Below are 14,119 nucleotides of genomic sequence, written 5' to 3' on the forward strand. Positions count from 1 at the left end.
GCAGTAAGTCCAAGCCCCTCCTGGTGCACAGAGGTAAATCCAAGCCCCTCCGGGGGTGGCAGGGCAGGCTCAAGCCCCTCTGGGGACGGCAGGTCAGGCTCAAGCCCCTCTGGGGGCGGCTGGTCAGGCTCAAGCCCCTCCGGGGGGGGTACGGCAGACTCAAGCCCCTCCGGGGGTGGCAGGTCCAGCTCAGGCCCCTCCGGGGGCGGCTGGTCAGGCTCAAGCCCCTCCGGGGGCGGCAGGTCCGGCTCAAGCCCCTCCGGGGGCGGCTGGTCAGGCTCAGGCCCCTCCGGGGGCGGCAGGTCAGGCTCAAGCCCTTCCGGGGGCGGTACGGCAGACTCAAGCCCTTTCTGAGGCACAGCGGTAGGTCCAAGCCCCACCTGGGGCGGCAGGACAGGCTCAGGCCCCTCCGGGGGTGATAAGGCAGCAGGCTCAGACACCTCTCGGGGCACTAAGGCAGCAGGCTCCTCTTGAGGTAGTTTGACATTCAGAGGTGGCAGAGCACTGAAGTCAGTTGTGCGTTGTTCACCAGTCATGGGAGTAGTTATGTTGGTGTGAAAGGGGGGTGAAGACAGGGCAGCAGAGGACATGGTAAATGAGGACTGATTCTTAAACTCCAGATCATGGTTTCCTGGTTCTCTAGTGTGGACTTGCAGGTTAGTGAAGACACAGGCAGTTTTAGGTTTTTCTGAAATATGACTTGCCTTTTGGTTATAAGCTTTGTGAAATGATGTGCTGGAATTCTCTGTTTGCAAACTGCCATTGGTAAAAACATTCTTAGTTGAGCCAGTAGCTGAACATGGTGTAAAAGAACTGGCTGATGTATCTAGGGAAACAGATGGCCCGGTAGTTGTGCAGCAGGGGCAGGGTTTGCCTGGAGGGAAAAGGCACGGAATGCAAGGGCAAGTCCACCATCCTGGTCTAGGAGCGGAACAGTTTAAGCATTGCTGGTAGACGGAAACATTCCTTTTCAGACAACTGCTGCAAGCCCAGTGTTCCTGGTCAGAAAGCTGACAAGCTAAACAGTTCTGGTAAGTAGGATAGTTTAAGGTCTGGCAACGAGCACATATATAAAATCTTGAAGGCTGAGGCATTTTGTAATAGTGGGAAAAAAAGTTGACTCACCGGTCTAGCACCAAGACCTATCTCTTCCCCTGGAAATCTGCTGGAGGGGAGACAAAACCCAGATGTCTGGACTGATCCGGGTATGTACAGGGAACTGCTACACACCGTCGCCCGGATACCTAGGGCCAACACATCGAAAATGCGTTTGAGCAGCACTTCCAGCTTGCGGTCCTGCAGGCCCTTGAGAGCCGTTGAGCCTGCTACCGGGATCAAGGTTCTTTTGGCAACCGCCAAAACCAAAGCGACCGCCTTAGGAGACCGCAAAAGATCCAAAAAATCATCCACTAAGGGATAAAGCTTATCCATGGCTCGTCCAACCCACAGACCAGCATCCGGAGCATCCCACTCCCTGGTCATCAGCTGCTGCAGCAGGACATGGACTGGAAAAACCTGGGTCTGTGTTTGAAATCCCGCTAGAACTGGGTCCACCGAGACCTGCGGCGGAGCTCCACCCCGAGCTCTGAAAGAACCTCAGGAATGAGAGGCTCTAATTCCTCTCTCTGAAACAGGTAGACCACCTTAGTGTCATCGCCATCCAGGGGATTCTGTTTCCCCTGATCCTCATCCAATCTCCTCCCCCGCCCCCTGCGGGAGGGGGCAGAGAGGCCCCTGCATCAGCTGCCGCATGTCCTGGCACCACCGGGGCGGCAGAGCCATCTGAAGCCACAGCGCCTTTTAACTTGGCTACCCATAAAGATGCGGTTTTGGGAGCCGGTCCCTGCACAGGTCTCACAGACCTGGAAGCCAAAAATGCTTTGTGCATAAGGAGGACAAAATCTAAAGAAAAAGAATCAGGATCAACATCCTATCCCCCTTGGAAAAAATCCTGGTCCTGATCAAACAATCATCAGGACTGGCAGGGACTGGTGACAGGGCTGGGAGAAACAGCCCCTCCCCCGTAGCATCAGCCTGAGCTGCTGCACATGTGCTTAAGATGGCTGCTGACCCTGCACACTGAGGGAAAAGGGATCAGCACTGAAATCTCGCTGAGCAGGGCATTTGGAAGCCCCTCGAGGCTTGGGCAATTCGGCAGACCCTGAAAAGGAGCTGCCTTCCCCACCAGGTAAGCATCGGGAGCAAATCTCAGCTCTAGAAAGCTGCGCAGTGGATTCATCATATGCTACACACAAAAATGGCTGTGGCATCATGGGGGGAGAAAAATGGCCCAAAAAACGTGAAAAAAAGCAGCAAAATTAGTCCAGTATGTGGCAATTCCGATGGGCAGGGGTCCTGGATCGTAACTGACCAAAAAAGAAATTTTTTTTTCCAAAGCCAAAGCAGCCCGGGATAAGAGGGACTGGACCACCAGTAATCACTTACCCTGCTTCTTATCTGCCTGGAGCCCTGTGAGGTTACCAGCTCCAGCTCCTTTAACCTGCCACCAGAGAGGATGACCCCGCAGAATCTAACAACCCCCTGGGAGGATAGAGAAAACTTCTCTCTGCAGAAGAACTGTCTTTTTTTTTTAAACTTGCTAAAAACAAAACACACTGACTAAAAGCTAACTAAGACTGCAGGAGTGCATCTCTACCACCTGCTGGAGTCAGAGAAATACTGAGGGACTGCAGGTGGCACTCTCGTTATGTAGCAGTGCTCAAAGTTCTAATTGTTCTCTGACTCCACCTGCTGGTAGGGATACACAACCCACTTCTCTGGACTGATCTGGGTATGTTCAGGAACTTATAGCTAGTTCAATTTTAGTTAAATTTAAGGGATAGCCTAACCCCAGAAACAGGGCAAGACTGCAGAGTTTGCACCACCTCCATCTGCTGGAGACAGAGAAATACTGAAGGGATGCAGGAGGCACACCAGGTTAAGTGAGGGTGCCTTTCAGGTTTTTCTCAGTCTCCACCTCCTGGAAGGGAGGCATAACCCATGGTTTGGACTGATCCGGATACGTACAGCGAATCATAATTCCAAATGTTCACTGTCTGCAAAGACGCTCAAGAGCTATGCTGGAGATTTTTCAGATATTTTGATGGAAGTCTGCTGTTTGTGCTGATATCTCTAGAGCTGAAAATGCTGGAGTTTGCAGCACAATGCATGAGACCTGGGGGTTATTGTCCTGTAATGGAGTTAAATATTATTGTGCACATTTCTCCCCATACTTCTTTAGTGGCATTGCCAGATTATGTGACATGATGAGATTTGCACAGAATGATGGAAGATACAATTTGCCCCATCTGCCCCCTGGTATGTGGGGTGGGAGAGGGGATAATGGAGAGATTTGTGTTTGGTTTTACCTGAGTGGCGTGTGTGAACTCTCGTAGCTGCTTCCTTATTTCAGCCCATCCCTCATCACCTAGCTTTCCACTAATCCTTGGCCTACAAAACAGAAGAATTTATTTGGTTTTAAGCCAGTCTCACTGAGCAGGCATTTTCTTGAACTGTGCAGTATTAAAGAAGATGGGATAGTACCCAAAGGACTATGTTTTAGTACACATTAGCTAAAGTCAGAGAACACACAGAGGAAGTAAAAGAAGTTTAAGTGCACTGACACATTTCCTAATTGCACCAACATATGCAAACAACATTGGATTGCCATATGCAGGATATACTCAGATTTTAGTGAATATCTCATATGTGTCCCCAGTTTGAATGGGTCACAAACACCCTCACTAGTTGCCAAGCAGGAATTCATTCAGCTCTTCTATGACAAAGAAGATGCTCTAGACAAGTCTATTCCATGGATTTACACTGATGGCTCGTGTGGTCAATGTCATGCTGTCCCAAGCTCAAAGTTCTAGAGCTTAGACTTCTTCCCACTGTCCACTCCCACTCTGAGCGCCTTTTCTTCAGCAGCTCAGTGAGGAAGCTTCTGATTCCCACTTTGCTCATTGAGTAATTCTATATAGCAAAATTGCTTACCTTGTAATAGGTGTTATCCCAGGACAGCAGGATGTAGTCCTCACATATGAGTGACATCATTGATGAAGCCCTATTGCGGAAAACTTTCTGTCAAAGTTTCTAGAAACTTTTGACTGGCCTGTGAGGCCACTGAGCATGCCCAGCATGCCATGATATTCTCTGCCACAGGGGTCTCTCTTCAGTCTCGTATGTAGCAATAAGCTTTAGCAAAAAATAAAATAATAAAACGTATCAGACCCAACTCCGCGGGGTGGCGGGTGGGTTTCGTGAGGACTACATCCTGCTGTCCTGGGATAACACCTATTACAAGGTAAGCAATTTTGCTTTATCCCAGGACAAGCAGGATGCTAGTCCTCACATATGGGTGATTAGCAAGCTAGAGGCTGAGTCATTTTGTAGTGAAACAACAGTGAAGTAGTGTTGTTGAAAATGAGGCAGCCGAAGATCACAGCAGGTTGGATGTAGAAGGAGTTGGGATTATATTGGAAATAGGTTCTTTAAGACAGATTGTCCATAGGCTGAATCTTGTCGTCCTTCTTTGTCTAAACAGTAATGAGCTGCAAAGGTGTGAAGAGGACTCCATGTTGCTGCTTTACATATGCCAAGAATTGGCACTGAACGGTAGTGTTCTACTGAGGTTGACATTGCTCTTACTGAATGTGCCTTTTCTCGCCCTTGGAGAGGGAGGCCTGCTTTTTCATAGCAAAACTGTATGCAATCAGCTAGCCAATTGGATAAAGTATGTTTACCCACTGCTTTACCCGGTTTGTCTGGATCAAAAGATACAAAGAGTTCAGTGGATTTTCTATGGACTGCAGTGCGGTCTAAGTAATAGGCTAGCGCACGTTTACAGTCCAAGGTATGTAAGGCCCGTTCTCCTTCGTGAGAATGAGGCCTTGGAAAGAATGTGGGTAAAACTATGGATTGGTTCAAGTGGAATTCCATAACTACCTTGGGAAGGAATTTTGGATGTGTTTGGAGAACCACTCTATCATGTAGGAATTTTGTATAAGGTGAGTACATGACAAGTGCTTGTAACTCACTAACCCTTCTAACCAATGTAATGGCTATGAGGAAGATAGTCTTCCATGTGAGAGATTTAAGATCACAGGAATTCATGGGTTCAAAGGGAGAATGCATGAGCCTTGTTAAGACCAGATTCAGGTCCCATTCTGTGACAGGTGGCCGAATCGGTGGTTTAAGGTGAATTAAACCTCTCATAAATCTACTAACAAGAGGATATTGGTGCATCTCCCATCTTGTTATGGTAAGCTGAGATTGCTCTTAAATGTACTCTTACAGATGATGTCTGGAGACCAGAATCTGAAAGATGGCATAAGTAGTCTAGTAGAGAAGTTGTGGGGCAGGAGAAAGGGTCAATACTCTTTTGCATGCACCACAAGGCAAACCTTTTCCATTTCGAAGAATAATTATTTCGTGTTGAAGGTTTATGTGAAGCTATAAGCACTTGAGATACATTGGTTGAAAGATTGAGTGGTTATAAAATCAAGCTTTCAACATCCATGCCGTCAGGGATAGGAAGTGAAGGTTGGGATGGCGCAACCGACCCTGATCCTGAGTTATGAGAGTGGGAGCTACACCCAGGCGAATTGGTTCTCTGATCGAGAGGTCTAGAAGTGTGGGAAACCATACTTGTCAAGGCCAATATGGGGCTATGAGTATCATGGACCCCCTTGTCCTGTTGTAGCTTCACTATAGTTTTGGTTATGAGCGGTATTGGAGGATACGCATATAGAAGGCCTGAGTTCCAAGGGCGAGCAAAGGCGTCCTTGGCTAATTGGTGATTCTGTCTGTGTAGAGCGCAGAATTTGTCCACTTTGTGATTCAGGCATGACGCAAAGAGGTCTATTGTTGGTTGTCCCCAACGTTGAAATATCCTGGTTGCTACTAAGGGATCCAGGGACCATTCGTGTGGTTGGAACTGGCGACTGAGTCGATCTGCCACTACGTTGTGAATGCCTGCCAGATAAGTGGCCCGTAGAAACATCGAGTGTATCAGGGCCCAGTCCTAAATCTGTGCAGCTTCTTGACAGAGGACATACGAGCCCGTACCTCCCTGTTTGTTGATGTACCACATGGCCACTGTGTTGTCCGTTTGGATCAGAACAGTCTTGTGTGAAAGGCAGTCCTTGAACGCATGCAGTGCATAACGTATAGCTCGAAGTTCCAGGAAATTGATTTGAAATGTTGCTTTGAGTTTTGTCCAAGTACCCTGGGTTTGGAGATTGTTCATGTGAGATCCCCAACCTAAGGTAGATGCATCTGTAGTTAAAGTTATCTGTGGGACTGGTTGTTGGAAGGGCAGGCCCTTGCGCAAGTTGTCCTTGTTCGCCCACCAAAGTAGAGATGACCTTAACTGGTGGGTCACTTGAATTTATTTTTTATTTATTATTTTTATGTACCGACATTCAATCTCAATTGAGATATCACACCAGTTTACATTCAGGTACTGTAGGTATTTCTCTATCCCCAGAGGGCTTACAATCTAAGTTTTTGTACCTGAGGCAATGAAGGGTAAAGTGACTTGCCCAAGGTCACAAGGAGCAACAGCAGGACTCGAACCCTGGTCTCCTGGTTCATAGTCCACTGCTCTAACCACTAGGCTATTCCTCCTCCCCTTATTGGAGAGGACAGTGGCTGTCCTCTCCAATAAGGGGACAGTGAATTGGAGAGGACAGTGGCTGAATAGCTTATTGGAGAGGACAGTGGCTGTCCTCTCCAATAAGGGGACAGTGAATTGGAGAGGACAGTGGCTGAATAGCTTGGATCCATTGTGATCTTAAAGTCCATTGGGTTACCCTCATGGCTAGCCTTGCCATAGGAGTGACATGAACTGTGGAGGCCATGTGGCCTAGTAAGGTTAGAAAGTGATGAGCTGTTGCTTGTTTCTTTGAGTGTAGCGAGTTTGCCAATAGGGAAAGTGTGTCTGCCCTTGGGTAGAAAAGCTTTTGAAAGTATGGTGTTCAATTCTGCTCCTATGAATTGAAGCAGGTGAGACAGAATGAGATGGGACTTTTGATAATTGAAGAGAAAGCCCATGGAGTGAAGTAGAGTAATTGTTCGACTGAGGGAAGCCAGAGCTCCTTGTTGAGATTGACTTCTGATGAGCCAGTCGTCTAGATAAGGAAAGACATGGACACTTTCTTTGTGTAAGTGTGCTGCTATTACTGCCAGACATTTTGTGAATACTCTGGGAGCTGATGCAACTCCGAATGGTAGTACTCTGTACTGGAAATTTTGATGACCCACCATGAAGCGCAGATACTTGCGATGAGGAGGGAATATTGGAATGTGAGCGTAAGCATCTTGAAGATCCAGAGAACAAAGCCAATCTCCTGTTTGAAGAAGTGGAAGCATGGTGCCTAGAGAGACCATCCTGAACTTTTCTTTCTTCAGAAATTTGTTGAGATTTCTGAGGTCTAGGATGGGACGTAAGCCTCCGGTTTTCTTTGGAATGAGGAAATAGTGAGAATAGAATCCTCTGTCCTGCTGAGTCCGGGGCACCGGCTCTACAGCTCTGGCTCTCAGAAGGGTGGATAATTCTACTTGTAATTGGATTATGTGATTTTTGCTTAGAGGAAGAGGTCTCGGAGGAGAATCTCCTGGAGTTGAGAGAAAATTGAGTTGGTAACCTCGAGATATTATTGCGAGTACCCATTGGTCTGTTGTTATTTGTATCCAATGGTTGTAGAAGGAGGATACTCGGCCTCCTACCAGTAGATCTGGTTGAGGATTAAAGAGGTGACTTTGGTCTCTGGGAATGGCCTCAAAAGCCTGCAACCGGTCCCGTCTGGGGTGGAAGTTGAGGCCTAGCCGCCCTAGGTTGTCTGGGCTGAGCTCTTTGCTGCGGCTTAGAAGATCTGCCCCTTGATGCTGGAGGGTAATAGCACCTCTGTCGATAGAAGGGTCGTCTAGATTCTTTTCTTGGAGGCCGACGAGATGACTGGGCAGCAGAATCCTATGTAATTAACAAAAGTTGGCGCAGGGTTTCTGTGTGTTCTTTTAATTGTGCTACCGCATCTTGTACTTTGGAACCAAAAAGGTTGTCACCAAGACATGGTAAGTCAACTAATTTTTCCTGGACTTCAGGCCTGAGGTCTGAGGCCTTAAGCCATGCCCAACATCTTGCACTTATACCAGAGGCCGCTACTCTGGAGGCTGTTTCAAAACCATCATAAGCGGCTCGGACTTCGTGCTTGCCAGCTTCAAGTCCTTTGTGAATGATTGCTTGGGCTGCTTCTTGATATTGCTGTGGTAATGATGTTGAAAATTCTTGCATCTGTTTCCACAGATTTCTTTGATATTGAGTCATGTATAATTGATAAGGTGAAATTCTGGTATTTAACATGGCTCCTTGATAAATTTTTCTCCCCAGGGAATCTATGAATCTATGATCCTTTCCTGGGGGAGTGGAGGAATGCGGCCTTATCCTTTTTGACTTCTTTTGTGCGGAGTCCACAACCACTGACTGGTGTGGAAGTTATGCCTTTTGGTAGCCAGGAACAGACTGTACCAAATAAGTAGTGTCCATCCTTTTAATGACAGCAGGTACTGAGCATGGGTGCTCCCAGAGTCGATGCTGTAAGTCTAGGAGGACTGCATGGACAGGTATGGCTAATACTTGTTTTGGAGGATCCACAAATTGGAGGACCTCCAATGTTTGCTGTCTAGCATCTTCTTCAGTTACCAAGGTGAAGGGTATGGTGTCTGCCATATCCTGAACAAAATTTGTAAAGGATAAATCCTCCGGTGGAGATTTCTTCCTTTGGTCTGGAGGGGAAGGATCTGACATAAATTCTTCAGAGGAAGTGTCTGTATGCCCATCATCCCAAGTATCGTATGGATCGTCCTGATGTGGAGATATCGGAGAAGATCTTGGTGGACGAGGAAGTCCTGAAGGACCTGGCTGCGGATCATTGAGCGGTATCCGTCCAGGAATCTCTTCTTGCGGCTTGGGTGGAAGAGCACCGACTACTTCATCAAAGCTCTTCATGAGAAGCTGGTATAGCGCAAATTCAGGATGTCCTGGAGCCCTAGGTGACATCGGCATCAATGGCATCAGGTCTGGTATCGACGATGAAATCGGCGTTGGTATCGATGGTCGCCTCGGCATCGACTTAGGCTGTGGTGCTGGCATCGGTGCAGGCACCGGCGAGGTTGTTGGCATCGGTTCGGGAACCGGCATCGGTGGAGGCACCGGCATTGGCGAAGGCGCCGGAATCGGCATCTGTTCCTTTAAGGCCTGGAGCACCGCTTGACGGATGAAATCCGACAATTCCTGTGTAACAGCTGGTGCAGGCAGAGCAGCTGTACGCGGTGGCAGTGGAGGTGTCGATGTTCCTTCCACAGAGCCCTGTGGAGGTTCGACAATTGGTGCATCTCCATGGGATGAAGGCCCTGGCGTCAGAGGTACCGGTGTTTCCTGGATTCTTGGCCGTTTCGTGGTTGATTCCTCTGGGGAGAGAAGCGCTCGCAGAACTCTCCCCCCGAAACCCCCTGAATCCAGGTTCCGAACATCCAGCCGATAGTGTCGAGCAAAACGTATGCCACGACTTCCAAATTGCCGCCCTGCGAAAACTCCAGTGGCGACACGTGCGAAGATTCCGCCCACGAGGTGGACTGAGCTCGCACCAAGTGAGCACGGAGGCTCACCGGAACAGGCTTACCTTTCAATAGGTACGCAGGAGAAATAGCTGCCCTCAGCCACTGAGAAACAGACACTCGAGAAGCAGCGCCACCCTGCCTTGAGAAAACGGACACTCGAGAAGCAGCGCCGCCCTGCTTTGGACCCGAAAAACCAAACAAAAAGCTGGTCCGAAACCCGGAAGGATTCGATACCTCCAGATAACGGAGCAGAACTCTGCGGACATCAAGTTTCACCAACACCTTGGCGTCCGGATCAGCCCGCGGGCCCTCAGGAAAACAGGCCATTCAACCGTCTGGTTCAAAAGACAAGCAGACACCACCTTCGGAAGGAACGAAGGAACGGTCTTTAGAGAGACTCCAGAATCCGAGAAGCGCACAAACGGCTCTCGACAAGGTAACGCCTGTAACCTGAAACTCTCCATGCTACGAGAACAAAACCCACCTGCAAGGTAAGGTCTGTTAGTGTCGCCCTCCTAAAGGCGACGGGCACCGAGCAGAGAGCACCAAATTAAGAGTCCAGGAAGGACAAGATGCCACAACTGAGGCCGCAAATGCGTAGCTCCACGAAGAAAACGCGCCACGTCTGGATGATGAGCCAGCGACCGACCGTGTGCCTTTCCTCTGAGACAGCCAAGCGCCGCTACCTGTACTCGGAGGGCGCTGCATGCCTGAAGAAAAGCGCGGATATCCGGCACGGATGGTAACCCCGGATTCACTTCACGCGATCTACACCAATCGTCAAACACCGTCCGGACCTGGACGTAGTCAAAAGACGTAGACCGCTGCCTAGAACTCAGCAAGGTAGCTACCACCGCATCCGACTATCCCTTTGTCTTTAAACGTTTTCTCTCAAAGCCACGCCGCGAGCCAGAAGTGAGCCACGTCCTCCAAAGATACCGGACCCCGCGTCCCCCCGAAAACGGAGAGGAGCCTACATTGCCAAGAGCAAGAGGTCCGCGAACCATGGCCGTCGTGACCACTCCGGCACCCCTCTGACCATGACCACCTTCGCCAGATGCAATTCTATTCGACGAAGGACTTTGCCGATCAGAGGCCAGGAAGGGAACATATAGGAGAACGTCCGTGGGCCAAGGGAGTACCAGCGCATCTACCCCTTCGGCTCCTCGTTCTCACCGTCGACTGAAGAATCGGGGAGCCTTGGCATTCTGACCTGTGGCCATCAAATCCATGTGTGGCGTTCCCCACCTTTGGCAACTTAGGTGGTAAGCCATCTCTGGCAGTTCCCACTCCCCGGGTCCAACCGAGGCCAACTGAGGAAAACCGCTTGGACATTGTCCACTCCTGCGATGTGGGACGCCGCGATGTTGATCAGATTTCTTTCCGCCCAGAGCATTAGCAGCCACGCCTGCTCCGCCATCGCATGGCTCTTCGTACCGCCCTGGTGATTGATATACGCCACTGTGGACGCATTGTCCGACAACACTCTGACCGAAGTCCCCCGGAGCAAAGGGAGGAACGACTGTAGCGCCCAACGTGACCGGTCTGGTCTGCAAGCAAGTGATGGACCACTGTGACTGTGCCTTGGACCACTGTCCCTGCACCGAGCGGCCACCGCAAGACCGCCCCCCCAGCCGGAGAGGCTGGCATCCGTGGCGACTACCGTCCAGGCGGGCATGAGCAGAGACACTCCGCGTGTCAGATTGTTGATTTTGAGCCACCACTGCAAACTGGACCTCGCCTGATCCGTGAGCGGGAGGGGAAGAGAAAACTCCTCGGACACCGGCCTCCAGCGGGAGAGCAATGCGGATTGCAATGGACGCAGATGAGCGCCCACCCAAGGGACTAGCGCCCCCAATGACGCCATCGATCCCAACACCATCAGGTAATCGCACACCTGCGGAATCCGGAGGGACAGGCCAGCTCACCTGACCCTGCGGCCTGCAGACCCGCTCCATGGACAGAAACACCCTGCCTTGCGTCGTGTCGAACAGCGCTCCCAAGTAAGCCAGGGTTTGGGTGGGGACCAGCCGGCTTTTGGCGAGATAGACCACCCATCCGAGCGACTGCAAGAGCTGCAGGACTCTGTCGACTGCCTGTCGGCACTGCATTTCGGATTTGGCTCGAACCAGCCAATCGTCCAAGTAGGGGCGTGCGGTGAAGGCACGGCCGAAGTCCCGATGTGAGGTAAGCCTCCGTCAGAGCCAGCGATGCCAGGAATTCCCCTGGTCGAACCGAAGCTATGACTGAGCGGACCGTCTCCATTTGGGATCGAGGGACGCTGTCCCGGAGGCACGGGAACTACCGCGCCCAGGTCTTCTAGGCGTCGCAGCGTATCCCGGACTGCCAACGCTTGATGCCTCCCTTGTAAGGGGACACCAGAACTATATCCGCCGGAACCCGAGCAAAATGTAATGCGTAACCGAGGGACGCGGAGTCATCTGTTGACTCCGTTGAGGTCCAGGATGGGCCAGAAAGTGCCCCCCTTCTTTGGCACTATGAAGGAAATGGGATACCGGCCCAGATGTCTTATCACGCTGAGGACCCACTGGTCCATGATTATCCTGGCCCATTCCCCGTAAAACCGCGCCAACCTGGTTCCTACCTTCGGTGTAACCGATGGAGCCAGCTGCGGGGAAGGGGCCCTCCGCATTTCATTGAAGGAGGAACCGCCTTGCCGTCCAAATGTCCTTCCTCGAAAGGACTGGGACCAGGACGACCGTCGAGAGGAACTAAATCTATACGGGGCCCCCGACGATCTCTGTGGCCGCGACTTCCTGGGCCCCCCCAACGCGGGACCTATTGGAAAACGAAGTCCGGGCCCTGTATCTGTCCTCCGGCAACTAGAACGCCCGGTTTTCTCCAAGGGACTGCATCAGGTCGTCCAGTTGCTTGCCAAGTAACAACTGCCCCTTAAAAGAGAGCGAGCCTAGATGAGCCTGGGAGATCCATCCACCGCTAAATACGACATTGGGCCGAAATTGCCGAGACCATGGCTCTAGCCGACGGCCGCAGAAGGTCGTGCATCGCCTCCGCGCTGTACTCGATAACCGCCACCAAGTTGTCCGCTTGCGCCGCCTCCTCACCCGAGAGGCTCGCCTTGGCCTGAGCACCGGAGCCCAGCGCAAGCCGGCTCTCAGGGCAAATACTACCAATAGCCACCCGGACTGTGCCTATTAGAGGCCAGTACGCCCAGAGCCGAAACTCCAAAGACTTTCTTGAGCTGAGTCTCCAGCTTTCTGTCTTGGATATCCTTGAGCGTCGTGGCCCCCGTCACCGGAATCGTCGACCGTTTAGTGACCACCGAAAACCGCTGCGTCCACTCGTGGAAGACGCGGGGAATCCAGCGCGTCCTCCGGCAACGGGTACAGCTATCCACAGCTTTATTAACCTTGAAGCCCAACTCCGGGGCGGGTCCCGTCAGGCCCAACCGCACCGGGTCTATCGTGGTAAATCCTTTGTAGGCTCCATGGGTGGAGCATGCACACCCACCTACAGGAGAATAGCCGGAATAAGCGGTGCGAGCTCCTCCTTCCGGAACAAGCGCACCACCTTGGGGTCGGCACCCTCCACCGCAGGGGTGCCCTTACTGTGCCCCGCGTGGATCGTATCCGCGGCCGCATGCGCACCGTCGTCCCGCGGGGCCCCTAAATCAGGGTCTACGTCCCCGGATGAAGCCAATGCAAAGTTGGTCTCCCGGGGGCCCCCGCGGCTCGAGCGCCGCTCTCTAAGCGGGTCCACGGGTCTCTGGGGACCCTCCCCCGCTCGCTTCTTCTGGGGATCAGACCGACCCTTTGACCGACGATCCCTTCCGTTTTGAGCATAAATCTATTTATTTATGTATCTCTTTTTTTTTTTTTTTTAATTTACTTCAAGGCACCGCGAGGGCCGACGAAAACGAGGCCTCAGAGTCGGAGGAGGCCTCCTCCTGACTCCGAACCGCCGAAGGAGCAGCCCCCCTGCGGGGGATCCCCCCCGGGGTCCCGCTGCTGGGGAGACAACGCCGGCGGCATGCCGCCATTTTCCACCGCCCGCCGCGTGGCTTCCCTTACGGACCCTAAAATGGCCGCCGTTCCCGCGCTGAGCGGGGACCGGTCGGCCCTGCCTTCTCCTTCAGGAGCAGCGCGCGGCGGCGATCGCGGTCGAGCGCGAACCCCCCGACCGCCGGACGGCCCTTCACCGCCCGACAGAACAAGAAAAACAAAGCCCGCCGCGCGGCACCTGCGCGCGCGCGCGGAGCCGCACTCGCGGCCCGAAACGCCCCTCGGCAAGCACCGCACCGGCCCGGACCGCCGAAGCCGCCAAGAGGCCAGAGAAAAATCAAAAACGGCCGCGGAACGCTCCCACTGCAAAACCAAAGCCAACCTCACAGACGGCGAAAAACGGCAAGAAAGAAAACAAAGTCACTTTTTTTTTTTTTTTTTCTCTACCTGTCCGCTGACCTTGGTCCTGAAGTGTCCGGTCCAGCGGGGGTGAGTGAACCGGGCTCCCCGGTGTCACC

At 51.9% G+C, this 14,119-nt stretch overlaps 1 protein-coding gene across 1 annotated transcript in view; it reads right to left on the bottom strand.

The window, feature by feature from the left end:
- CCDC78 (coiled-coil domain containing 78) overlaps positions 1–14,119 on the bottom strand; it is a 131,044-nt gene that overhangs the window by 7,377 nt on the left and 109,548 nt on the right. The window contains exon 20 of the mRNA XM_029577285.1: positions 3,369–3,450. Coding sequence (XP_029433145.1) covers positions 3,369–3,450 — 82 coding nt within the window. The remainder of the gene's footprint in view (positions 1–3,368; positions 3,451–14,119) is intronic.

The sequence above is a fragment of the Rhinatrema bivittatum genome, chromosome 14 (genome assembly GCF_901001135.1).
Source record: "Rhinatrema bivittatum chromosome 14, aRhiBiv1.1, whole genome shotgun sequence".
NCBI classification, from domain to species: Eukaryota; Metazoa; Chordata; class Amphibia; order Gymnophiona; family Rhinatrematidae; genus Rhinatrema; species Rhinatrema bivittatum.